Source organism: Haliotis rubra, unplaced genomic scaffold (assembly GCF_003918875.1).
Source record: "Haliotis rubra isolate DU_JTF1 unplaced genomic scaffold, ASM391887v1 Scf240, whole genome shotgun sequence".
Taxonomy (NCBI): domain Eukaryota; kingdom Metazoa; phylum Mollusca; class Gastropoda; order Lepetellida; family Haliotidae; genus Haliotis; species Haliotis rubra.
The window spans coordinates 233,138-260,983 of record NW_025766448.1 but is presented as its reverse complement, the minus strand read 5'-3'; the positions used below and the strand labels follow the sequence as shown (position 1 = coordinate 260,983).

General features: G+C 42.8%; 2 protein-coding genes across 3 annotated transcripts; both read right to left on the bottom strand.

The window, feature by feature from the left end:
• Positions 1-10,437: 10,437 nt before the first annotated feature.
• LOC124278702 lies at positions 10,438-19,087 on the bottom strand. Of its 2 annotated transcripts, XM_046714473.1 has the most exons (5): positions 18,938-19,087; positions 16,202-16,309; positions 12,215-12,331; positions 11,006-11,293; positions 10,438-10,919 (listed from the first exon to the last, which is right to left on the bottom strand). In XM_046714473.1, the coding sequence occupies exons 1-5, from the start codon at positions 18,983-18,985 to the stop codon at positions 10,809-10,811; spliced, it is 672 nt and encodes a 223-aa protein (XP_046570429.1). In that variant the 5' UTR covers positions 18,986-19,087; the 3' UTR covers positions 10,438-10,808. The 2 variants fall into 2 exon arrangements, with proteins under 2 accessions (XP_046570429.1, XP_046570430.1); XM_046714474.1 differs by having other exon boundaries at positions 10,739-11,293.
• Positions 19,088-25,284: 6,197 nt separating this feature from the next.
• Positions 25,285-27,568, bottom strand: LOC124278700 (multiple epidermal growth factor-like domains protein 6). The gene is made up of 2 exons (XM_046714471.1): positions 27,475-27,568; positions 25,285-27,283 (listed from the first exon to the last, which is right to left on the bottom strand). Exons 1-2 carry the CDS (start codon positions 27,542-27,544, stop codon positions 26,232-26,234), a joined length of 1,122 nt encoding a protein of 373 aa, XP_046570427.1. The 5' UTR covers positions 27,545-27,568; the 3' UTR covers positions 25,285-26,231.
• Between the last annotated feature and the right edge of the window lie 278 nt (positions 27,569-27,846).

Below are 27,846 nucleotides of genomic sequence, written 5' to 3'. Positions count from 1 at the left end.
GAGGTGTACCCAGGCGTATGGTTTGGTTGGTTTGTTGTTAAATGCCGCAATCAGCAATATTCCAGCTATATGGCGACGGTCTGGAAATAATCGAGTCTGGACCAGACCGTCCTGTGATCAACAGCATGAGCATCGATCTTCGCAACCAATTGTGTCAACCCGATCCCGTTAGTCCCCTCTTACGACACACATGGGTTGATGAAGACAAATTGTAACCCGGATCTTCACGGGTCTTACAATATGGCTGATTCGTGGGAATCAAGTAAATCCAATCTTAGTACAAAACCATTGTCACTACTCTTCCCATAAATGTTTATTTGAACATGGATCAAGGCAGAAGTCATACAAGTTCAATTATCAACTGTCTTGTAGTTTCAAAGATCGGGTATCTAGATTGAAGATTAGAAATCATTCATTCTTCGAAACTTTGAATATCGTGCTCATATTTGGAATAATTACAGCATTGAGCAAGTAAAATGTTTGAGAATCTGCATTTGGACGTATTGAGGACCGGGATGCAAATCATAAATCACTGTCTGGGGGAGTTTCAAATATACAATGTACTCGTTTCAGAAGTATCAACTTAGAATCTAAGAAATCGAGATAATTTGCATCTATCAACTGCAGTACGACATTTTATGCTTAGACCTTTCTTCCTGATACTTTTAGACTATGAAGCTTATTATCGGATGAACCTAGAAATTGCTGACGCTTTCAGACTTTTCAGAAACTATTTACATAAAAATCTGAACAAGGCTCGTACTTTGATTTTGATTATGAAACACGCAGTTATGGCCATTCGGATTTGCATGAATACGGTTAAACCGCCACTGTAAAACTGGCACCAGTCCGGCCTAGTACACGCACGCACGCACGCACGCACGCACGCATGCACACGCATGCACACGCATATGCATGTAAATCACCATGTAAGTGAAAGGGACATTAAAACCCTTTTCACATGAACAGAGAAACACAAGCAGACTTACTCGGCGAAGATAACAACTCTCTTGTTTCTATACTACCCATCAAAAGTTTAGACTCACTAGTGTAAATGTAGCCACTTACTTGTCCACTGTTCTAAACTAGCTTTTTGCAAAATATTCCATACTGTTTAAAGGTACTGTTTAGTTATGAACTGGTGTATTGTAAAACATATTCGTAACATTGAAAAGATTATTGTCATGAGTTCAGTAAATGATTAAAATCTGTGAAAATTGGCGAATTCTTAACAAAACTTTTACACCAAAACGCATCTGTTCACATGCACGACATTTGCTCATGCCTTTCGCAATTTGAAGCATCATCCTTGTGCAATTCATCTGCATAAGGTTTTCAGTTGGTTCCCCCAAGTTGGTGGAGAAATTCATCTTCGATGTAACCACATACATATACATAACATATAGTGAGTGCTTTAAGTGAGTCTAAACTTTGATGGGTAGTATACAACAGAAGTGATGGTGATAAAAATGACAGCACTAAATACTTAAAATTGTGGTCAGTTTTATTTACTGGTTGGATGTGCTTTTACAAAACAAACATCTTACACTATTTCATCCAATCACAGCTGTCACATGTCTTTGTCTCTCTTGACTTGTTTACATACTGACCGGCTCAGCGAGCAAGCGATACTGATTTAGTGTAGTGGAACCTGTATGTTCGGAGAGATGCCCAGCGGTGTGTGCTGTGCGCGCTCCTCAACTCCAACACCAGTTGAAAAAAATACATTGGATTCACTGAAACAGCTGGAAGAAAGCGCCAGGTATCTGTTCATCGACAAACTAATAAAATCAGTGCATGTATTGGTATTAATAGAGTATACTGTATTTGTGCAAGACCATATTGAACCTCACGAATACCGACCTGGCAGCGCTCAGCTGCATGTATCAGTGTAACGGATTTTAGATAAGCTGCCCAAAATGTGTTTAATTGTCATCTGGACAGGTGTATGTTCCACTTTCGTGCTGCAGATGCTCTTCAACACTGACCCCGGTGGAAGAAGACTCACTCGCACCTGCCCTACTCCTCATCCATCCACGTGACATGGACGACATCGGGCTGAATGCCCTTGACCTCGCTGACCTTGCTGATGCCTGGGTTCCGAAATTCAGAGACTGTATGTCTCAACAGTGGGATGAAGCTGATGTATGGAATCTATTTGACATCGTTCCAGGACCACTAACCACTTGGCACAAAAGGGAAGAGAGTACCGAGTGAAGTCAGTTTTACGTCGCTTTCAGCAATATTCCAGCAATATCACTGCGGGGGACACAGGAAATGGGCTTTACACATTGTACCCATGGGGAGAATCGAACCCTGTCTTCAGCGTGACGAGCGAACGCTTTAACCACTAGGCTACCCCACCGCCCTTGAGAGAACCGACTTCTTGACCGGCAGGAACACTCCCAGTGGGTATGCCGATGTTGTATCGCATTTAGTGTAAATGTTTCAGATGTGCTTATAACTTAACTGAACATGTGGAATATAAACTCTGTCAAAAAAGAAACGCAACCCCTGTATTGTAGAGATTTTGATCTGAAGTTTTAGGACGACACGGCATTTTTATTATTGAAGACAGAAGTCTGAAATTTGGCAGAATAATAACCCAGATGGGCATGTTTAAAATTGTCATTTCAAAAGTCATCTCACAGACACCAGTTTGTCACCAGGGGGGCGTCTTTCTCAGTATCTCGTATGAGCACCACGCGCTGCAATCACTGCACGGCATCTCCTTGGACAAGAACGGATAAGACGCCGGATTCTTTCCTGGGGAATGGCTCTCCACTCCTCCTGCAGTGCAACGGCGAGCTGTTGCAGCGTCTCGTGGCGGCGGCTGACGTTGACGTACGCGTCGATCCAGAGTATCCTACAGGTGTTCAATAGGGTTGAGGTCTGGTGATTTAGAGGGTCATGGCAAGACAGTGACGTTGGAATTCTGCAGAAAGTTCATTGTTGCACGTGCAGTATGAGGCCGGGCGTTGTCCCGTTGAAAAATCTGTGTCTGTTGGTCAATAATCGGGAGAAGGTGAAGCTCTAACACGTGGTTGATGTAACGTTGGGCTGTCAGGTTCCCTGGAACGATCACCAAGTCTGATTTCTGGTTGTATGAGATGGTTCCCCAAACCATGACGCTTTCTCCGCCAAATCTGTCCACCTGTCGGACGCAGATGGGCGCAAAACGTTTATGACGTCTCCTATACAGACGCTGTCTTCCGTCGTGACGTTGCAAAGAAAACGTGATTCATCAGAAAACCAGATTCGCCTCCAGTTTTGTAAAGTCCGTATCCTTACGTTGTTGCACCACCTGAGTCGTCGGCGTCGATGTAGGGGCGTAGTACAGGTCCAACAACTGGTCTACAGGCACGTAAACCCGCTTCTTTCAGACGGTTCCTAATCGTTTGAGCTGACACTCTCCTCAAACCTGGTATTTGTGTGGCAGTCACGGTTGGTAGGGCATGCCGATTACGCAGGTGATGGACCCGGATGTACCGATCTTGAAGGGGGTCGTGATTCTTGGCCTTCCACTTCTCGGCAATCGTTGGTCAAATTGAAGTTGTTGTAGCGGCTCCAAAGTCGGGATATCGTTGTTTTGTGAACATTTAGGTGCCGTGCAACAGTTCCACAACTTTCTCCGGCTTGCACACGACCAATGGCGATATTTCGGTCGGCAGCACTCAATCGTGGCATTTTTAACACAGCTTTTCGGCGACAAATGAATGAATATAATACGGAAGCACATGGGCTTTTATACACCCCTACATTAACTGCCATTTTCATGATTTGCATGTGGTTTTTTTGTGCGAAGTCACCATGAGGGTCATTTCATGCGTTGTGACGGAATAAGCAATAAAATACACTTATGCGTACAAATGCAGTTGTTTGGATGGTAATCTTCATTAATTACGTGTATCATTTCAATACATTCGAATAAAATTTAGTTTGGAAGCAATAACTTCATTCAAACGAATTTTTCATATCTGAGGACAGGGGTTGCGTTTCTTTTTTGACAGAGTTTATATGTTTAACTGTTTACATATTTAAAAAGATTACGCAAAGTTATATATGAATACAGTTATTAAAAAGATTGGAACATTTGTGGAGCGGTGAGTGTGAGTGAGTGAGTTTAGTTTTACACCGCTTTTAGCAATATTCCAGCAATATCACGGCTGGGGACACCAGAAATGGGCTTCACACATTGTACCCATGTGGGGAATCGAACCCGGGTGTTCGGCGTGACGAGCGAACGCTTTGACCACTAGGCTACCCCACCGCCCCTGTGGAGCGGTAATCAACCATGTATTGATCCAATCATCCATATTCACCACATGTATGTTTAATCAAAGTACATTTAAGTAAATTCCTTTTTATTGATTGTATATGGCAGCAACGATACCATTCAAAAATTTTAAAAAAGAATTAATTAAATATTAATATATATTATTATATGTTATATACTTGATTATTTCATTGATCAGTAGTTGACAAACAAAACTCGACAAGATAAGAATTCCCTTTATGTCGAACAATATTCCAGTGTCCTCAGCTGCAGTCAACTTTGCTGTTTCTTTGAAGGTTTCAAAGTCACAGTTTGACCTGAGCGTCCTTTGTGAGGCCTTTCGTCATTTGACATTGTTGATGTACACACCTAACACTGAACAGGTGTTTCCATGCCTTTATACTATTAGAGCAAACCGTGAAGATCCAGGTTAGAATTGATCTTCGGTAACCCATGCTTGTCCCAATTGCGTAGATCGATGCTCATGCTGTTGATCACTGGACTGACTGGTCCAGACTCTATTATTTACAGACTGCCGCCATATAGCTGGAATATGGCTGCGTTCAACAACAGTCAGTATCGTTTGGTGGGTCATGATCGGGAGAGCTTGTAAGGTCCAGGTTCCAAGTGACAAGTATTGTGTGTTAATAAGTTGCACCATTCATCTGAGTTCTACGTAGTTCGGAGATCAACAACCATCCATCCACCTGTATAACCGCATGATCCCGATAGTGGCATTTGTTTATGAAAATTGGTTCTTTTTTATGGTTTAAAAAATACCCAAACTCCATTTTAATTCATATTCGCTTTTGATCGTGACAACATTAAAAACACTTATTCAGGGTTTTTTCGAGGCTTTCCAAAACTCTAGGCATTCCATGTTCTGTAAATATATACTAGGCACATAAAGAAACTGTGCATACAAAAATTTAAAATCTAAATTTATCAAACCTGTGTAGACACATAAGGATTTAAACTCAGAGATTAGTGACATGTATCCAACATGCATGCACGTGCCACGTTCCGTGACGTCAGTTGGTTCGTCCTTGAGACGTGCAATACGTTGTTGCACGTGCATTCCTGGAAAGAGAAACAGAGCAAATGAATGCCACATAATACTGTCACTTTGGAATGCTCAACCCCTGCCCTTGCGATCGTTCAAAAAATTAAACGGCTATTGAAACGCATAGCATGCCAAGGCTCACGTCGGCACAACGTCATGAGGCCATTGGGATGGTCCGTGGGGGGAATGTCTCAACGACAAGTGGCTGCACATTTCCACTGCCACCGGAACACCATTTCTGCACTGGTGAGACGCTACCAGAACACAAATGACGTCATCGATCGGCCACGTTCTGGACGTCCACGTATAACAACGCCAAGACAGGACAGATGCATAAGGGTGACCCATCTTCGCCACAGGTTTCAGACTGCAGTGATGACTGCCCGAACCATCCCAGGACTTCACCCCAACACAGTTCGACAACGTTTACGTCATCACGGGATCAGACCACGACGTCCCGCCATACGGCCTATCTTGACACAACGTCATCGACAAGCTCGACGAATGTGGTGCCGAAATCATGCCCGCAGACCCTTGTTTTGGTGAAGAAATGTTGTTTTTACAGATGAGTCCAGGTTTAACATTTCCCATAGCGATGGACGTCAACGTGCCTATAGACGCGTGGGAGAACGTTATGCACATGCCTGTGTCTTTGAGAGGAATCGCTTTGGTGGTGGTTCCGTGAGGATTTGGGGTGGACTAACAGCACGCCAAAGAACTCCATTGGTGATTGTTCAGGGCAACTTAACTGGTGTGGGCTACAGGGATCAGATTCTTCGACCTGTGGCAATTCCTTTTCTGCAACGTCATGGCCCTGGATTAACATTCCAACAGGACAATGCCCACCCTCATACGGCAAGGGTTGCTATGGATTTCTTGCAACACCACAACGTTGACTTACTGCCTCGGCCTGCGAATTCACCGGATCTCTCCCCGATAGAGCATGTTTATTTGGGACGAGATGGGTCGACGTCTACGCCGTCTTCCTCATCCGCCAGATAACGTCCTTGACCTTGCAACAGAACTTGAGAGAATCTGACGTGACATCCCACAAGCCTTCCTTGCACGTTTGATAGGCTCTATGCGTCGTCGATGTACTTCTGTTCTCCATGCCGATGGTGGACATACCCGTTATTGAGCTTGTGACATGGTCGTTTGACCCCTGTCCCGCTTGTGGACTCGTGACGTCATTGTGATTGACTTTTCAATTGAAATTCTCCCGACTTGTTATGGTCTCATGATCCCTCCATTAAAGTTTATATGTACCTTTGACATTGTTATCGTACTTATCAACTGGGATAATATTTTGACAATGCATGTTTCTTGATGTGGCTATATAGCATTCAGAGCTGTAATCGATGTGCGGAGCTTCACTGTTGTAAACCGAATCGCGAGTTCCGTTTTCAATCACCGAAGAACAAACGTGGGATTCTTTTGGTTTTATTTGAGTGATTAATGACATAATCTATTGAAATTATCTATGTATAATGTGATACCACCGCTGGGAGTGATGGTTTATACTAAAGTTACACATTAAATATACTGGGTACAAAGTAGTTATGGAATCATGTCCAGTTGTAAAAAATATATTCAGTTGATAAGGCTGGCCCAACGTCAGAATACTATGGATGGGTAACACGTTTATTTCTAGTTATTTTTTGGAAAGGAAACATATCTCCGAAAATGATGAATTGATTCGTTTTGGGAAATTATACACTGTTAAGAGTATAGCCTTTGAAAATAACATGCTGGAATGTAATACGAACAATAATCCAACAACCATTCAGATGATCAAAATTTAGTGATACTTTAACGGAATGTAATAGCGGCAATAACGGCCTGAATGAACTCTGTTTGAACCCCTACAGCTTGCCAATGATAGCATAAATTCTATCCTGTGTATCCAAGATAAAATGAATATGGTGCAACTATGTTTGGCAACCTTCACAACAATATACGTAATGTTTTCTGTTGGAAGCCTAATAACACTGAATCTCAACTAACTGGGTTGGCACGTGTCCACAATGTTTTTAAAACATGATGATAATGTTCATTAAATATGCGCTGGCATCACATTTTTGCAATATGCTGAAAAATTTCAATAACATGTTGAGGAATAGTTTCACACATGTTATAACATTTCAATAACATTTTCAGTAGTTGTGAGACATTTACACCTTATTTGTATGATTTGGCATATGTGTCCGCAATATTTTTCAAACATGATGACAATATTTCATTTAATATATTCTTACATAACCAAAAAATCAAACATAATTAAAACACAATTGTCACATGTTCATGAAATATAACATACATCGCTGATTATGAAAAAACATATAAACGAAATTATAAGCGTACAATCGCAAATCAAAAATGCAATATTTTGTACTTGGGTTTATTTCCCTAGAAACGAAGCAACCGCGATACCGAATCCAGTCAGAGCGGGTGGGTGTGCACTCAAGTGTAACGGCTGGTTCATTTGCAGTGGCCCGCACGGCTCATTGTGTGTGTATATATAGAGATGTTGGGTTTTGTAAATACATGCTCATCTTTTGTGTATAACATTTTGCAATCAACAGACATCATAACATGTCATGTGTACAAGTATCACACCTGCCTGTCTGTGTAATTACATACTGTGACAGAGACCGAACTCGGGCCATAAATCAATGCGTTTTGTTTATGGTGTATAGCCTGATAGGTGTTAAGTTCAAATTGCATGTTGTCAGTGATCGAAGTTGTGTATTGAATATTGTCATTAGCAGACAGGCAGGCAGACACATAGGTGTCAATAAAACAGACATTGAGTCTGTAACAACAGCATATCAATATCACAGTTAGAAATTCTGTCAACGCTAAATAATGACATTGCTTTGAAGTATCGAACTGAGAAAGTGACTCGGTAAGAAGAACGTGTGGTGAAATAGACAAATGAAATTATATAAACAGTTAAATCGGTAATCTACTGTCATATCATATAAAAAGCTCGCGCGTGTGAAATATCAACAAAACATTAGAAAAATAGCTCACACCAAAGCCTTCACCGGACAACCCGCTTACAAGCTGCGCGAACCTATTTCACTGCCCATGTGCTATGAGCGCAGCCCAGCTGTTGAAACCACTTAGTGGATCGTTTGAACTCCGATTTCGCGCGATTTTTGCATTTTTGGTGATTTGTTTCGGTAAGTCCATACCGAAAGGTATCAGAATCTGCAAAGTTGTGTTTTACGTTGCAGGTGACATATAACATAACAGGGTGACTCCAACCATTTCCTCTTACACTACTCTCTGAAGATTCAGGGAATCTCGTATGGTAATAGTAGTCTGCCCCCAGCCCTAGGTAATACAAGGTTGGTTGGTTAGTTGCTGTTTATCTCCGCACTCAGCAATATCCCCGCTATATGGTGATAAACATCGAGTCTGAGCATCGATCAACATACGCAGTTATGATAGGTCATACAAACAGTGAATATAGAAAAGGAATGGGAAAGCGGAAGCATTAGGGAGAAATATGTGTGGATGAAGGTGCTAACGAAACCTTCTTGGACAAGCTTGAGCATGTGAGTGAGTGAGTTCACTAGTTGACAAACAAAACTCGACAAGATAAGAGTGAGTGAGTGAATTGAGTTTTACGCCGCACTCAGCAATAATCCAGCTATATGGCGGCGGTCTGTAAATGATCGACAATCCAGTGATCAACAGCATAAGCAACGATCTACGCAATAGGGATACGATGACATGTGTCAACCAAGTCAGCGAGCCTGACCATCCGATCCCGTCAGTCGCCTCTTGCGGCAAGCATGGGTTACTGAAGATCAATATTCTAACCCGATCTTCACCGGTAGCTTCAGCATGTATTGGCAGAACAATTCCAGTATATCTTGGCCAATACTAATCTTAATACAGCAGTATCTTGTGTTGTCAGTTATCAACACGCTGCGGAACACACCAAATTATGGAATCCTGGAAGGGACATTGTCGCGTTGTCGCCCTCTCAAAAGCAAGCAAAATGAGGCAAAATATACCAAACCGCGACAGTGCGACAACGCGACATTTCGGCCATTTATCGCATTGTCGCATGTCGCGTTTTGAATAATATTTTTCTATTCCTCCAAAGGGCGACAATGCGACATAGCGACAATTTTCAAGGTCAAAATATGTCGCGTTGTCGCATTGTCGCGGTTTGGTTAATTTTACCTCATTTTGCTTGTTTTTGAGAGGGCGACAACGCGACAATGTCCCTTTCAGGATTCCATACCAAATAGCCTTATCGTCTAAAGCCTTATAATTCAGGAGAAGTCCACAGTCTTCCAGGTGCGATGGCGAAATGGAATTAATTAAACGACAAATATATCCGCCTTGCACAAGCGGTATCTGTACATATATCACGGTTAGCTAGTAGTACTATTTTTACAGCGTCCGCTAGTCACGCCGAAGACCCGAGTTCGATTCCCCAAATGAGTAGAATGTGTGAAGTCTGGTGTCCCCGCCGTGATATTGCGGGAATATTGTTAAAAGCAGCCTTAAACCATACTCACTCACTCACTCCACTTTGTATATCCTACTTATATACTAGTACACAAATATATTTTATGAGTGATTCTTTGACTTATACGCACATGCAGGCGTTAATCAATCTGCACCAGCTTTTATTCTTTGCATGTACATTCCAGTAAGCTGGTACGGTATGATGGCCTGTCTCAACCAAAATGCCCTTGGATTCAGGTGGTGCTTATTAATGATCATGTGTATACATCTCGTGTTAGCACAATGGTGATCGACAGGGCAAACAGTCATCCTGTGGGTGACTGAACTGTGGGGAAGTCTAGTGATTAAAGTGTTCGCTTGTCACGCCGAAGACCTGGGTTCGATTTCCCACATGGGTACAATGTGTGAAGAGACCATTTCTGGTGTCCCCGTCGTGATATTGCTGGAATATTGCTAAGAGCGGCGTAAAACGTAACTCACTCACTCACTCACTAATCCCAACTCAGTCATGATCGAGTCTATCATGTTTCTCCTTAAGGAAAATATAAACGTCAGCAATATCGTCTTATGACGTTTGTAAATCTCTAATAAGAACAAACAGAATTAGTTTAAATTGCAGATTTATTTATTTTACATATTTAGATATTTTTCCATTGCTTGGTTTGCGGATTTCGAGAAAAATTGTGCATGAAATTTTAAATATAAATCTGTTACTTTCAGTGATCCATTTACATTACGGTGGAGAAATATGAAACCAGTACAGAGATACATAAAATGTTGAGCGGATGATAAATCAAAGAGTTACTTCCCTTATAAAAAGGCCTTGAGGTGGCGGGAATTACAAAAGGTATTCTGTAGTGAAGACAACAGCCAAAAAATAAAAACCCGCTAAATTTAATTGTATCAAATTTTGTGAAATTGTGAACGATGGATTTGTAAACCAAGAAATTATGAAAAAAAATCAGCATGGTCAGTATGTTAAACGTGCGTTACAGATGTGGGGGCACTTTCATGAGAGGTGGGGGAGTTCGCATTCTGTGTGCGATCTGTGGGGCTCGACTCTGGTGCAGGTGGGGCATTCACTTCATGAAGCGGAGGTGGGACTCTCACTCTGTGCGTTCGGTGGAGGGCCCTGGCTCTACCTTCTCCAGCGCAGGTGGCGCTCTCACGTCATGGCGCGGAAGCGGGGGAGGCGTGCGAATCACGTGAGTCTCGTGAAGAGGGGGAGGGGTCGGGAAGATCATTGCGGGGGGCAAGTTTTCGTCGTCACTCTCGGGTTCATCGGAGCTGTGGGAAAGTGGGGGTGGGGCGTTTTGGGGGTGGAGCTGATTGCTCATGTACTGGTACAGCATAAACTCATCAAGCCAGAAGGATTTCACAGAGTTGCACAGCTTGTCAACAGCGGGGCCCACGGACTGACGGAAGTGTATCTTGTCCCGTGGGGTCAGGAGAACAGTAGCGGTCTGTGGATTAAAAAGCATATCTTGATATTTGTTTGGCTACAACTGAAACCTTTAGCTCTCCGAACTCTGCCAAAGATATATGTCAGCCAATACTGTTTAAAATTATAAACCGTGATCTGCATTATCTTTCGGTGATAACGAACTATGTTCAGTCAGGGGCGGATACAGCTACTTGAGAAAGGGGATGTGCAAAGTTTTCACGAGTGTTTCAGGACAAAAGGACAAAAACAAACAAACACAAGAGGTGGGTGGGGGGGTGGAATCTGGATCCGACAATGTCTCAGTATTCTTTGAAGTGATCTGGCACCTGCGAAGCCGGAACTGCGAATTTGCCGGACGTACACTTGTACGTAATATACTTATTTAATACATCTTCCTGTATACATGTATTGTAATGCGACCGATTTACATATTCAGTTGGACGGTTACCTTGGAACGAAGCCTGAGAAGTAAACGCCAAAGTAAAGCTTATACACCGAAGAATGTTTCAGTAAACCTGTGAAGATCCGTGTTAGAATTGGTCTTCAGCAGCCCATGCTTGTCGTAGGGGCGGTGGGGGTAGCCTAGTGGTAAAGGCGTTCGCTCGTCACGCCAAAGACTCGGGTTCGATACCCCACATGGGCACAATGTGTGAAGCCCATTTCTGTTGTTCCCCGCCATGAATATTGCTAAAAGCGGCGTAGAAATATACTCACTCACTCACTCACTTCCATGCTTGTCGTAAGAGGCGACTAACGGGATCGGATGGTCAGGCTGCCTGACTTGGTGGGCAGATGTCATCGGTTCCCAATTGCGTAGATGGTGTTGATCACTGGATTGTCTGGTCCAGACTCGATTATTTACAGACCGCCGCCATATGGCTGGAATATTGCTGAGTGCGGCGTTAAACAAACAAACAAACAAATAAATAAACAAACCAACCTTTGTCCTGGTATAGAAGTGCCTCTGTTCTCGCGGTATAATGAGGGGTTTCATGTACTTGTAGATGAAACACGATTGAAGATCCGGGTCTTTCAGAGCAGTGATTCCGTCAGGACCCTGGAATTATTAGATTTCTCTTTTAAAACAAAATAATCAAGAAAACGAAGACAAGTATCTTATAGAATATTAATGTTACATAAATGTATATTCGTCACCACTGTTGTCATTCCGGAATCGTCTTGCAGAATACGTAAAGGGGGAGGGCCTGTTGACGTACCTGAATAGATAGTCCAGAAGCGAGAAACCATCTTTAAAAATATTCAGGCCCTGATTTTACTCAAATTTCAAACTGAGTTTGACAATTTAAAACAGCGGAATTTCTAACTCAACTGTATTTCCTATATCAAAAACCTCAAACAATTCAAGTAACCTACCTATAAACTTAAATTGTCTCCTACATCAATTTAAATTATTTTTGGGAAATGTGTTTTCTCAAATTTGAGTAAAAACTCAGACTTAAGTTTCTTTCAAGAAATCGGGGCCAGAATATCCAACGCGCGCAATGAACATTTATTTTGTCTAAAACAAATGTCCTTCCAGCATTTCCAGAGACTGATTTTTTTCAAAATCCAGCATTACTCCTAACTGGTGGTTAAGACACTTATATCATCAATAACTCGTTGAAGGTGGAAACAGATTAAGGGCATGCAATATGCAACAGATGTCCATGGAAACACACTGACAAAGTCGGCTGGTTTTAAAGACGTCTACGAAATGGAACCATGCTATAGACACTATATGCCTCGTCTAAAACAGGAGCGCTTTGGTCAGTTTAGATACAGAGTCACATAAATGAAGATTTAAACTGCACGATATGACAAAAGCCTGAAGTGAAATGCCTTAACTATCGAATAATTATGAATGCCGCGTTTAACTGCAACGTCCGCTGAATTCTAAGTAAACAACCCGTGAATTAGTGAATTGGTCTTCAGTAACCCGTGTTTGTCATAAGGGGTGACTCTAGGGGTCGGGTGGTCAGGCTCGCTGAATTGGTTGACACATGTCATCGTATCCAAGTTGCGTAGATCGATACTCATGCTGTTGATCATTGGATTGTCTGGACCAGACTAGATTATTTACAGACCGCCGCCATATAGCTGGAATATGGCTGAGTGCGGCGTAAAACTAAACTCACTCCCGGCCCTGGTTCAAGGAAATGCATAGCGTACGTACAGTGCTTTAGTGTCTGTACCACCACGGAATGGCATAGTTTAGTGTTGAGATATGAGTCAAACTGGAACATATTGTGTCACTGTTTATCTTCGTATTACAATATAGTATTTCCAGAACGTTAATCACCTGACAGGTTGTAGTGACCTGTTGTTCATGGACGTCACTAATTTCTCCGTTTGCAAGATAACGTCAGGCGACGAAGTCACTTGTGGAGGTGTAACTGACACCTACTCTGCCATTATCTTGCTTATGGGCTAAACCAACACAGAGCCTGAGAATGTGAGATAACCGACAGGTCACTGGATATCAGACTGTTATAAGAGACACGATGTGTCCCTGGCCCGTGCTGTGGCAACATAATAGACTAGAAAAGTTTAATGGAGATAGGATGGGGTCTGTTTTGAAATGTTATATAGTTGAAAATCTCGGCCCAGGTTCACAAAGCGATCCTAGTGACGACAGCTTCTTGGAGTATTGCAAACACCCTCACGGGTGTAAGGGGTAATTAATTACTTACGGTTACATAACCTACCCCTCACTACACATCCCATACCGTTCGGTATTGATCCACCACACCACACTCTTCTCTGCCCATAAAGTACGCCACAAATCACACACCCCCACAACCAGACATTCTCACCATACTCAACCCCAACCCTCGGAAAACCCCACTCCTACACAATCTCACCCTGACCCAACACTACTCCGACGAAATCCAACCCTCACCCACCCCATCCCTATACAACTCATTCAACGTCAACCCCACACAATCCCACCATCAAATTAACCTCTCTCATTCCCAATTCCACGCCTACACAACCTAAACCCTACACAATCCCACTTCTCACAACTCACCACACAATCCTTTTACTTCTCACACAACCTCACCCTACACAATCCTACTTCTCACACAACTCCCCCTACACAACTCCACTTACACAACCCTACTCTCACACAACTCTCCCCCTTCTACATACAATCCTACTTCTCACACAACCTCACCCCTACACAATCCTACTTCTACACAACCTCACACCCTCTACACAACCCACTCACACACAACCTCACCCATACACAACCCTACTCTCACACAACTCTCACTCCCTACACAATCCCACTTCTCACACAACTCTCAATCCTAACACAATCCTTAACACAACTCTTCACACAACTCACCCCCATACACAACTCCTACTTTCTACACAACCTCCCTCTACAATCCCACTTTCACACATCCCTCAACTCCTACACAATCCTACACTTCTCTACAACTCCTCACCTTCTACACAACCCCTACTTCACACAACTCTCACCTCTACACAATCCCACTATCACACAACCTCACCCCTACACAACTCCCACTTCTCCCACACAACCTCACCTCCCTACACAACCCCACTTCTCACACAACTCACCTCCTACACAACTCCTAATTCTTCACACAACCTCTCACCCCTACACAATCCTAATTTCACACAACTCACTCCTACACAATCCCCACTCTCACACAACTCTCACTCCCTACACAATCCCACTCTCACACAACTCACCCATACACAACCCCACTCTCACACAACTCAACCCTACACAATCCCACTCACACAACCTCAATCCCTACACACAATCCCACTTCACACAACCTCAACTCCTACACAATCCCACTTCACACAACCTCACTCTACACAACAACTCTCACAACCCCACCCTACACAACTCCTACACACAACCTACTCTCACACAACCTCAACCCTACACAATCCCACTCTCAAACAACCTCAACCCCTACACAATCCCACTCTCACACAACCTCACCCTACACAATCCCACTCTCACATAACTCCCCACACACAACCTCCTCACTCCCCACACTTCAATCCCATCTTCTCATTAATAACCCTCCCCTACACAACCCCACTCTCCACACAACCTCACCCCTACACAACCCCACTACTCACACAACCTCACTCCCCTACACAATCCCACTCTCACACAACCTCACCCCTACACAACCCCACTATCAACACAACCTCACCCCTACACAATCCCACTCTCACAACCTCACCCTACAATCCCTCACACCCTCACTCACCCCACTGGCCTCTCACCCCTACACAACCCCACTCTCACACAACTCACCCCTACACAACCCCCACTCTCACACAACCTCAACCCAACACAATCCCACTCTCACACAACCTCACCCCAACACAAATCCCACTCTCACACACACAACCTCACCCCTACACAATCCCACTCTCACATAACCTCACCCCTACACAATCCCACTCTCACACAACCTCAACCCTACACAATCCCACTCTCACACAACCTCACCCCTACACACAACTCCCACTCTCTCACACAACCTCACCCCTACACAATCCCACTCTCACACAACCTCACCCCTACACAATCCCACTCTCACACAACCTCACCCCATACACAACCCCACTCTCACACAACCTCACCCCTACACAATCCCACTCTCACACAACCTCAACCCTACACAATCCCACTCTCACACAACCTCACCCCTACACAATCCCACTCTCACACAACCTCACCCCTACACAACCCCACTCTCACACAACCTCACCCCTACACAATCCCACTCTCATACAACCTCACCCCTACACAATCCCACTCACACAACCTCACCCATACACAATCCCACTCTCACACAACCACACCCCTACACAATCCCACCCTCGCCCACAAAATCACAACAAATAACACAGCGTCATCACGACTCACCACATCCGGGTCGCTGACTTCATGGCTGATGTAGTTCCGGTCACCCTCGTCCAGTTGGATGTTGGGTAGCCTCGGTCTGGCCCACTGTGCTTGTGGAACTCGGAAACTCTGAAACAGTTACAATGAATCACAGAACTGTTTAGACAGAGGAACAAATTTGGCTCTGCGGGAATCACTCGAGCTAGAATCATTGTGCTGGGAACTCCTGTAAACCCGTGTGTTTGAATCACCTGTGCCAGATTCACTTGGGCTAGAATCCTCTATGCTGGTATCATTTGTATTAGAATCACCTGTACCCGCAACACCAGTGCCAGCGTTAAACAATAACATCTAAATTCTTCAGAAACAGAAACGCACATGTCACAAATAAGGAAATGTATTAAAAGTGTTTTAGTGTACATAAGTCGATTGAGCTTGAACATAGATGAAGGAAATTCGACAGACAGGTGAACATATGTTTTGTTGTCATTGTCAGCATTAATTCAGTTCACTCACTGCACATGTGTGGACACAAGGTGGCGTTCACGTCAGTACCCGGTGACACAACCCCTTGCAGCCCTCACTGCTTCACACCACCTTGGAAGAGATTGCACATGTTTTTGCATGGGGAATTCTTCACCATTCTTCTGCAAGTGTTTGAGGACGATGGTAACGTTTACGGACGCGTCGACCAAGTTCGTCCCATAGATGCTTGATCGGGTTCAGATCAGGCGATATTGGAAGGCCAGGGAAGGACATTGACGTTTGCATTGGCGATATAGGCACCTGTTACACGAGCTGTGTGGGGTCGAGCGTTGTCGTGTTGAAATTGCTCCCTCTGGTAGTTAATATGAGGGAGGAGGTGAGGTGGCAGGATTTGGTCGTTGTAGCGATTTGCTGTTTGATTGCCTTGAACCACCACTAGCTCAGATCAACCCATAGAGGACATGGCTCCCCACATCATAACACTACAGCAAATCTGTCCACCTGTCGCGCAGTTCGACGCAAAACGTTCGTGTCGAAGTCGATAGACACGTTGTCTCCCATCCCGTCGTTGCAGGAGGAAACGCGATTCATCACTGAACCAAACGCGTCGCCAGTTCCCCAGGTTCCATGCCTGTACCCTGTTGCACCATTGGACACGTCGTTGTCGGTGTAGTTGTGGCAGGATAGGTCCAACGTTTGGTCGATATGCCCGAAGTCCCACTTCTCTCAGACGATTTCTGATGGTTTGGTCGAAAATATTTCGGCCAGTAGCATTCATTCTGCATTTTCGATCTTCGTTTACGTCGTAAATTTCATAGTGAAATGGTGAATTTGGTTTGCCCTTTATAGTCGATGTCTCTACTCATGGTCCGACACATTGCGCGTGCATTACGTGGAAAACCTTTTCTGCATTTCATGTATCGTTTTCCAAATTTATGATAAACGTTTGCAAACACATTTTGGGCGCAATACACAACAACCACGGCATGCTGAACGTGATTCAAACATGGGAATTGTCTTAATGACCCCAACCCTCGTGATTCAAACATGGGAATTGTCTTAATGACCCCAACCCTCGTGATTCAAACATGGGAATTGTCTTAATGACCCCAACCCTCGTGATTCAAACATGGGAATTGTCTTAATGACAATTGCTGTCAATATATCGAAATGAACTGCTGGTAACGCCTGTGCGTTTCTTTGTTTAGGAGTGTCTAGGAACACCTGTGTTAGAATCAGCTGGATCACCAATGCTGGAAACAGGATGTACTGGATTCTGTGCCAGAATCAAATGTACTAGACCTGTCTATGCTGAAATCAACTGTACTAGTCTTACCTGTCCTAGGTTTATCTGTGTTAGATTCACATGTGCTAGAAACATTCTGTGACCACCTGTTCCCTCAGTTTAGATTGTATATGAAGCATGTAATATACCTAAGGTGTACCCTATTATACTGTATAATAAATTTACTTTGTGCAGTGTAAAACAAAACAAAACAAAACCCAAAAGGAGCAACAACAACAAAATATAAGTACTTGAATTTTCAAATTTAGAATTTAAACATTAGATCACTTAAAACCTTCAAAGAACAGGAACGGCGTTTCCATTACAATATGCGTGTTTCTAAAACACTATTATACCAATTTTAACGTTCCCAAAATCTCACTGGACTAAGAACAGCCTTAAGTTACAAAATAAAATCATGGTATCCTTATGAAATATATTGCCTTCGAATAAATATTTCATTTTCAGCCACCACCAAATATGGATGTATACTTTTCTTCTGGCTCGTTCCCTGACAAAATGACAAATAAGTGACGTCCGCCATGTCCAACTACATGTATATACATTGAGTGAAATGTGGATTCTAGATAATATATGCATAAATGATTGAAATCGTAAAACTAATACATCTTTCAACCCAAGGAATGACTTCACAGATGTGCTTCGCTTGAGACTACAAGACAAAAAAAATATCACTGAACAATATTGCATTTCAGAGAATACTTGATACTATCGGAGAAACGAACATATATATGAAAAGTATTTCACATTGTAGCTCGTAGTAGCAAGTTTGATTCAAGCATTTTTTGAAATCCATAAAATGAGGTTGACTATTCTCTAACGTTTTATGCTGATCCTTTAAGTCATACGCTATGCTACATGTTAACCCAACAATTACATAGGGACACTGGCCGTTTCACTCACGTCACCAATGGCACCAACTGCAACGGCAACTGCCAACACTACTACCACACGTAACCACGTACCCCCACATACGTCACCAGCAGGAACAGCGAAAACACACCACGCAGCATTACGGCCGTCGTATCTGCAAACTACACCGGTATTTCTCGTTCTGTCCCGCGAAGTCTCCTTTATACCCCCACCCTCATTAATTATGATCAACGTGGGTATGAAGTAACCAAACAGGGGTAGCCGTCCCTCCCACTCAGGGAGCTGCCACGTCAAAAGACGCGGACTCCATTTACAGTATATATTTTTGTAAACCCATTTAATTTTAAAAAAGTGTACTATTGATTTTCCTTCTAAAATGAAATAAATTACATCATATACTAGAAGTTTTAGAAGAAGTCTTTTAAATGTCGGGTCCGGGAGGTTCCGGGATAAAACCAGGGGATTAAATGGATCGTTGGTCAAGATCGAAGAATACGTGCCATCATACCCATAGCACTGAGGTGTTGTTCGTGGTATCAACCCCTCTTTGAAGACGCTGCCTTAATTATTTGCAATCGTTTCGGTGTCTCTGGTAGAACTCGATTGTTTACAGATCGCCGACATGTGTCTGGGGTGTTGCTGTACGGAATCAAGTATCATTAAATTGCTTTTGGGGAAGGGGGGGGGGGGACTGAATAGTGTGAGTGGCAGGTGTTACAATGCTTCCTTTTTTGAACACCTGGTGTCATACTGGTGTCGTGGTTTTCACCATCATTTTGCCCATTACGCTCATTAGAATGAAGACTGATTATTCTCTGGCCATACACATGGATCAATAACATATATAACTTGTATCTGCACCTTGAGTTTAGGTCATCAGTAATAATTGAGGAGTTAGTACCGAACCACTCACACACTCAGTGCACCTACGCACATCGACCGCGTCTTTTAATCAAACATACGAGCAAAGGCTGGATTAGTGTCAGATTCAGAGTATCCACTCAGAGATAAGAGCAACAACCAACTCGATAAGCACAATAGTAATTAAAGCTTTCTAAAAAAGGGTTAATAAGAAAAAACGTCATTGAACGTATGTTTTCCTAAAGGAATGCAGGACTTTATTGCATTCATGTTTTGAAATTAAGCTATGCTTAACACCTTTCCTTATATTATTTATAACGGTATTTAAATAAATATTGAATACGCACCGTGCATTTAATTTGAACATAATTTAATTTCCAGCTGCTTGGAAAAATATGCCACAGCGAAGAAAAGTCGATGTTGCGCGTTTAGATCTTTACTGTACGTGGGCGTAATGTAAAATATCTTTGTGCTACAAGCTTTAAGATCTTTGCTTATGTTCACTCCAAACAACATTCATATAGCGAACATTGAACATACACAATGGACACAGGAGGAGTGAACGTTTTTGTACACACGTGCAAGGCATTTCCAAATGTAACGCATCAAAGACACAAATATCAATGACGTCAATATCGATGACGTCACTATCACATCCTTCATTTCATCCTTTATTATATATTGTAAGGAAGCGGTGTTAACATAAGCCGTATAGCTTTTTTGCCAACCCCAAATCATTTTCATGAATAAAACTATGTTTAAACCACTGACAAAACTGATGTCCGATGTTCGGGTACTGTGAGTGAGTAAGTGAGCCGTTTAGTTTTACGCCGCACTCAGCATTATTCCAGCTATATGGCGGCGGTCTGTAAATAATCGAGTCTGGACCAGACAATCCAGTGATCAACAGCATGAGGATCGATCTGCGCAATTGGGAACCGATGACATATGTCAACCAAGTCAGCGATCCTGACCACCCGGTCCCGTTAGTCGCCTCTTACGACAAGCATGGGTTACTGAAGGCACATTCTAACCCAGATCTTCATGGGTCGATAAATAGAGAAACCAATTATACTGGAAAGAGTTTAATTATTTGTTTGTTGTTTTACGCCGCACTCAGCAGTATTCCAGCTATATGGTCTGTAAATAATCGAGTCTGGACCAGACAATCCAGTTATCAATAGCATGAGTATCGATCTATGTAATTGGATACTATGACATGTGTCAACCAAGTCAGCAAGTCTGACCACCCGATCCCGTTAGTCAAGCGTCGGTTACTGAAGGCCAGTTCTAACCCGGATTTATACTAGAAAGATTTTCCTGAAAGGTGTGAACGCGGGGGCAACAGAGCTGTTTAAATTAGAAATAAACAACAGGGTGCCGTTGTACAAAACAACCATAGCGCTAAGACTACCTTAAGTCAACGTTAAGGTATGGGAGTTACGGTCACCTTAGCGCTAAGATCGTTTTGTACAAGGGCACCCAGGACCCTTAAATAATAGAAATACCCATATTCCTAATAATAGTAGGTAAATGCGCTCAGATGCAAAGATTCGAACAAGAAAAGTTACCGTGCCTGACCAACATATCCATCCAGTCCTCGCTCGACATTCATCTTGCTCACATTGACCGACACTAAACCGACAACCCCATGGGAGGTACTGGTATATACCAAAATATGTAACATGTGTAGCCTTATGAGAATTAAGAATATGATGGTTTGTTGTTAAGAGCAGCATTCGGCAACATGCCACATATATACTATGATACAATACTTATAAACCATCTTACTGTAGCATAGCAGATTAAGTCATAATGGTTATCATAATACATATCTGAGGATCAGGTAATTCCGCAGGAGAAATCATCCAGTCATCAACTAATTTGCCGCATGACCCTGTCAATCACATATCAGGTGACATCACAACCGCAAAAGATAACACCATTTAATTTCGTGTTGCACGTGCTAAATGTGCCGATATCGCCCATCATGACTTGATGGATAATGGGATCACTTCAGACTAATATTTAGTCACAGATATAGTGTTATCTTATCTGTCACATGTACTAATCTAAAGGGAAAAAATGCAAGATAAAGAGGCGCCCAGTACAATACCTAATGTCAGGGTTGAACTTTTTACTATGAACATTTATCTTCTAGGAAACAGACCACTATGACTTTCGTTTTAGGAAACAGTGACGTCAAATCTCCCTAGTCCACGTCGTGTCCGAGTGGACCGATTATTCTGAAACGTCTCACACACCTGCCTCAAATGTAGATATCGCAGTTTACTATTGGGATCCGAATCCGAATCCTAAATATGATTACCTTGTCAGTCACATGGAAACGCTTGCATGCAGCCGAAAGATTTTTGTTTGTTTGTTGTTTAACGCCGCAATTGTCAACCTATATGATGGCGGCCCTTAAATAATCGACAATCCAATGATTGACATCCTTAGCATTGCAGTTGGGATACGATGACGTGTGTCAACCAAGTCAGAGAGCCTGACCACCCGATCCCGTTAGTCGCCTCTTACGACAAGCATGGGTTACTGAAGAAAGTAAGCCAGTATTCAGTTAACACGTACATAATGGTACGTTGCTATCTCCCTTCCTCATATTTTACATTTGATGCAACAAAATATACTTATTTGGAGGAAAGAGACTTTTTTTTATTGTTCCGAGTACGTTGAATACAAGCATATAGAGGAATATGTGTACAAAACAGCTTGTGGGCTCATAGAGATATAGTACATTAAATATCAATATCAGTAATATGTTTTGGTTACATAGTCATTCAGGATTAAATTCTGGGATGAGAGGAAACCATTTGGCTAAAAAACTTTCAACATTATTATTTCTTCTGGAAATGAATTTTTCAGTGGTGAATATGTCTTTCAATATCTTTAAGTAATTATCAACTTTTGGCAGATAAGATTATATCATTCAGCAGTGGGTTCTTACCTTAAAAAGCCAAACCAGATCAAAGTTTTTGTCAAATCAAGTGCTTGGATACGTTTCGAGGAAAGAGTCTTAGAAGAGATAAGTAAATTTATTTTTAAAATTTGTCGCTATAGCTATAGACTCAAATTAATTGTTTTAGCCATTGTCAGTCGGCGATGTATTGAGTGACAGGCAGTGGGAGCAGTGTAAATGTCGGGAGGGGGAGGAGTTGATCGGAGATGGGTCAGGGATACATGGAGTCCGGGAAACAAACGTAACTGAGTAATTTACTTCCTCAGCGACATACACACTATATCGGGTGTCAACCTGGGGTGGGACTGGGGTGGTTTACGAGGTGATAGCGGTCACTTAAATCCACCTAGTATAACCGTACGTTCATTGGTAACTCGTAAATCAATATGAACCCTGAGACTTTAATCTTTGTTAATATCGTTTCTAGTGTTTACTGTGGATAGGAAATATTTGCTTCTATAGCCACGCAACGGACGTTTAGATTTACGTTGTGCGGACTTCAGGGAAATCTTATTTACGAGCACAGGAATAGCTTCAAATGTCTGTGCATAGAATTGGAGCAAACGCATTTGGTAAATAAATGTTGTGCTGGCCGCTGTAATGACGTGTGTCCCACTTTTCGGTTTGAGTCCGGTTTCAAAAGATCACGCCGAGGGAGAGGGAGTGGCACGTTGTCGTAGAACTTTCGTTACTATCATCAGCTATTTTACTGTTATTGGTGATGTCAGGTGATGTACAATAACGACCAAATTGGAGGTGGTGGTGGTGGTAGTAGTAGTAGTAGTAGTAGTAGCAGTAGTAGTAGAATTAGTAGTAGTTAAAAGTAGGAGTAGAAGTTGTAAAGTGGTAGTAGTAAGAAGAGATAGAAGTAGTACTCGTTATATACTAGCCACATAAAGAAACTGTGCACACAGAAAATTCCTTCAGAATTGGAATACAACACAGAAAAGACGAAATGATGTAGACACTTTATATCGGGCCACAACAACATGTCAAAAGAACATGAACAATATCCGTAACGATGACGTCAGAAGTTCAAAATTGAGTAGGGGGTCAAACGACGAAATCACAAAGTCAATAACGGGTACCATCATGCGCGTGAAGCACAGCAGTGCATCGACGACGCATAGTGGCTACCAAATGAGCATTGAAGGCCTGGGGAATGGTTTGGGACGTGGTCACTACCGTCTGGAACCTGTGTCTGAGATTATTCACCCGAATCCATCTGTCCTCTCTTGCCATCGTTACTCGGGGACGCCCAAAACGTGGGTGGTCGGCGACGTCATTACTGTTTCCATAACAACTGACCAGTGCAGATATCGTGTTACGATGGCATTGGAAATGTGCTGCCACCTGTTGTTGGCTCATGCCTGCTCGAACCATTCCAATGGTTTCGTGACGTTGAGCAGATGTTCATTTTGGCATGATGTGCATGTGAATTCCAATGAGAATTTGTGAACGTTTGAATGACCAAAGATCCAGCTTTCGACAGTGACAGCAATTTCTGAGTTTCACATGTTGTGTGCAGCTGCACAGGCTGCACGTGCAGTAACACATTGCAAGTCCACTGGCCATCATCAATGACGTCACGTCGCCTGGCACCTGCATGAGCGTTTGATTGTCTCCAATACTTGCTATGTTCACACCTTTATTTATGTATAAAGACACGGTCTGTCTATCTTTATATTTTCTGTGTGCACAGTTTCTTTATGTGGCCAGTATATATAGTAGTATGGCAGCTATAGGGCTAGGTGGAAGCTAAAGGGCTGGGTGGAAGCGGAAAAACTAACACACTAACCCCGAACTGACACGCTGTGATGTGTAATACTGTTGACAGTGGCATAACATAACCCCAACTCCCTATATGAGTCGGCAGGAAGGATTGGAAGGGTTAATACCTTTGCTCGTTTGTTTAACTCAGCATATATCCCAGCCATCTGGCGTCAGTTGGTAGATAATCGACAATTGCGTTCATCTGCGTTGCCCAGTTACATCGACGGGGAGCAAGTCACTATCATCAACTTTCGGGCGAATGTTCGAATCAATCGAGTCATGAACAAAAACACGTTCATCATTGTTATTGCAATTTATTGCGTTGCTATCTTACATATACATATATTTTAATCTCAAACAATTACATACACAAAACCAAAATAGGAAATGTAGTGACGGTATCTTCTAACTGCAGTGGTATAACAACAGACCAACCTCACATCAATAAGGAATCGCAAAGACATGGTCATGAACAGGACATGTTGGCAGTGTAAGGGTACAAACAACCGCGGAGGGACACATGGGTGGGTAGGTAAATAGTCAACGTGTGTGATGACTTGACTTGGATCATGACCCGAAGACTGGTGCCACATATGTTGGACCATTCCGAATCTACCTCCAATGTCAATTTGAGTGGGTCTTGTCAAATAACATTTTGAATCTGCAGAAACCTGACCCGGCGTCGGCGACACAATATACATATTGGTTACCCCTAGCTGAATCAGTCGGAACCATGTCCAGAAGCCGTTATGTGTTCATCACTTTGTAGACGATCCATTCCCAATCTGAATATTTACAAAAGACAAAATGAGAAACAACAAGAGAAACTAGCAAATAATATACCTACATGTATTTAGTTGTCCCAAAACATCCTAGCGACAGACATCTAAATGGCACAAGAGGAACAACTGACTTCTGTATGAATTTTCAACCTGGCTGTTAGTTACAAGCTAAGAAACAATACCACAAAAGCAGACGTTTCATAAAGACGAAATAAGTCTCAGCGGATTAGTCATCGAGCGCATATCTGAAATCTTTCCTGATAACCTTGTCCTGGCAGTATGGTGCATGGAACTAGCGTTTAATTTGACACTTTGATCGGAAAGGCTTTAGGTAGATAGTACGGTGAAAATGGTAAAATGCAAAGCCAAAACCGTCAAACCAATGTGTATGCCAAGTCATGCCATTAAGAAACATGGGGACATAGCGGAGACGAAATTGATGGGCATCAAATTTGTAAACCGCCAGACAGAAACATTTCTGAGATAGTTGATTGTTAAAGTTGCTTTTTCTACCTTTGGTCACCGAGTCTAGAGCTTTGGGGTTTATGTCATCTGCTTCACGATGGTCCAGATGCTGATGCGTTTTTCAGTAGATTCTGGACTCTTGTTAAACTATGTCTCGGACAAAATACTGGGGAAAAGTAGATGGTGTTAAACGATTACTACTGCGCTGTACCGTTTTAGACTTGTAGTCATAATTAGAAAGGACAAAGACTAATATACACATGCCTTGGCTAAGTGACAGCTGATGCAACTGCTACATGTCATATTGTCCAAACAACGTGTATCTTTTTATGAAATATATTATAACGTACCTTCCTAATACATGAATGAATGAATGAATATGTGTGTATATAATCATTATTCGTATCTTAGAGTGCGTAGATAAGTACAAACGTAACTGACAGTATGGCTTGATACTTTGAATACATTAAGGAGCATGTACCAGCATGCATATCAAGTTTGATCACTGCATCAGCAACTCTTACGTCATTACATCCCCCCTGTCATCTGATCACACGCTACACAGTCCCCACTGCATGTATGCTGACAATGACTCCCGTACGCCCCGTCCTTACAGCCACGACTACAGCTACCGTTCACCTCACATACACCATCCAGACACCTCCCACAAGCCTCGTCACATCTCTCTCCGAACCATCCATCAGTACAGGCTGAACACCGTCCATGGCGGACACACACATTGTCTCTACAATGGAGACATTTCTTGTGGCAGTGTTTCCCATAGTACCCTGGAACACAGCCCTTCAAGCACGATCCATCACGGCTGTAACAGAAGGAAGACTTGCAGGAGGCACTACACGGGGTGTAACAGTGTGGCCCGTGCCACCCAGTCTCACATCCTTCCTGACAAACTGCAGTACTTCTATTACAGTGCTTGTGTCCATCTCTTCCTTTGTAGCACTTCTCGGGGCACGTGTTACTGCATTGGTGTCCATGGTAACCAGGTTGACACTTTTCACATACCCCAGTCTGTCTGTCACAACCAGTGGTCCAGCAATGTGGACATCTGTCTTCGCACTTCTGTCCATAGAAGCCTGCTTCACATCCATGTAGACAGTAGCCCGTGATGCTGCACCTTCCCATCAGACAGTTGTCACATGTCATGTTACAGAAGTTCCCTGCCCATCTTCCATCACACCCATCAAGACATTCTCCTGTGTGTATGTGACAGACTGATGCCTTGCAGTTGGGTGGACATCGTCCATCACAATGTGCCCCGGTCCATCCTCCACCACAAGATTCAGAACAAGCACCTGTATGTCGGTCACAGTAGACAGCGCCACCTACCGGACTGCTGGAACATCGTGGTGGACAGGGTGTGTCGCAGTGTCGTCCATAGAACCCTGGCCTACATCTGAAACATTCTCCAGTGGACCTGTCACATCCATATCCGTCACAACGTCCTTGGCATGTAGAGCTGCAGTTTGATCCGTGACACCCGGTGTTACATGACTGACATCTGAGACGACCATTTCCATGTCTACACCCACTTGTCTTACATGAGTCGTGACTAAGGATCTCTGAATAAAATATTTTTTTACGTTAAAAATGTAATAAATTAGAAGTGTCAGATAAAAATGTCAGGTATTGTATTTAAGAAACGACATGAATATCACAAATGTAACTTCCACAAATTTGAGTTTCGTTTCTTTTTTAGTCCAATAACCATGGCGAATATTATTTCATTGTATCATTATGTACGTGTATTTACCAAGAGAGTGTGTCAGCGCCAGCAGGGCATGGATCAGCACCACAAGCGACAGGAACTGTCCGCCGTTCATTGCTCCAGAGAGTAGTTGACTGATGACAACAGATGCAAGGATTAGAACATAACTGAATAAGCTAAAAGTTACTCTGTTTCTTAACAAGCAATAGTAATGCAGTAGCACGCGTGGTCTGTAAATAGAAGCTGTATCGATATCACGAGTAGCCTTGCTGACAATTCATTGATAATATATACCGGATCTTCATTGTGATACAGATATGAACAGAGATACTTTTACATGATACACATTTTCCTGTGTAGATCCAAAGCAAATGCATTTACACCAAATTCAAACATCGACCACATATTACTACTTTT

Excerpts from the sequence above, each read along its gene's own strand:
- LOC124278702 (XM_046714473.1), bottom strand. The coding sequence starts at position 18,985 with ATGCTGCGTGGTGTGTTTTCGCTGTTCCTGCTGGTGACGTATGTGGGG. Across the intron at positions 12,332-16,201 it reads AAGTCAGCGACCCGGATGTG|GGTCCTGACGGAATCACTGC; the intron begins GTGAGTCGTGAT and ends TAATAATTCCAG. Across the intron at positions 10,920-11,005 it reads CGCCTCCCCCGCTTCCGCGC|CATGAAGTGAATGCCCCACC; the intron begins CATGACGTGAGA and ends CCACCTCCGCTT.
- LOC124278700 (XM_046714471.1), bottom strand. The coding sequence starts at position 27,544 with ATGAACGGCGGACAGTTCCTGTCGCTTGTGGTGCTGATCCATGCCCTG. Across the intron at positions 27,284-27,474 it reads GGCGCTGACACACTCTCTTG|AGATCCTTAGTCACGACTCA; the intron begins GTAAATACACGT and ends TATTTTATTCAG.